This window comes from Apaloderma vittatum, unplaced genomic scaffold (genome assembly GCF_000703405.1).
Source record: "Apaloderma vittatum isolate BGI_N311 unplaced genomic scaffold, ASM70340v1 C11338783, whole genome shotgun sequence".
Lineage (NCBI taxonomy): Eukaryota > Metazoa > Chordata > Aves > Trogoniformes > Trogonidae > Apaloderma > Apaloderma vittatum.
In genome coordinates this window covers 1-273 of record NW_009741240.1, presented here as the reverse complement: position 1 = coordinate 273, position 273 = coordinate 1, and the positions used below count along the sequence as shown (strand labels likewise).

Genomic DNA, 273 nt, shown 5'->3' with positions numbered 1-273 from the left:
GAGGAATGTCTGGTCCCTTACTGCACACCCTCCATCATCTTCAGGAACTCTGCAAGAAAGCAGCATCCTCAGCCCGTGGCGCAGCCCAAGCACACTGTACAAGTGCTCAGCCAGGGCTGTTGCTCACCATCAAAGTCGATGCGGCCGTCATTGTTCTTGTCCGAGTCCTTCATCATGTCTTCTATGTCCTCATCAGTGACAGGCTCCCCAGTGGCCCTCAGGATCTCACCCAGCTCCTCGATGTCGATGAACCCATCCGCGTTCCTGTAGGAG

The 273-nt window shown here is 55.7% G+C and overlaps 1 protein-coding gene across 1 annotated transcript; it reads right to left on the bottom strand.

Moving 5' to 3' along the window:
* Nucleotides 1-17: 17 nt before the first annotated feature.
* Nucleotides 18-266, bottom strand: LOC104279960 (troponin C, skeletal muscle; the record flags this gene model as incomplete). The annotated part of the gene is made up of 2 exons (XM_009877437.1): nt 18-49; nt 128-266. Coding segments are annotated over 2 exons (171 nt in total), but the record flags the coding sequence as incomplete, so codon positions are not given.
* Between the last annotated feature and the right edge of the window lie 7 nt (nt 267-273).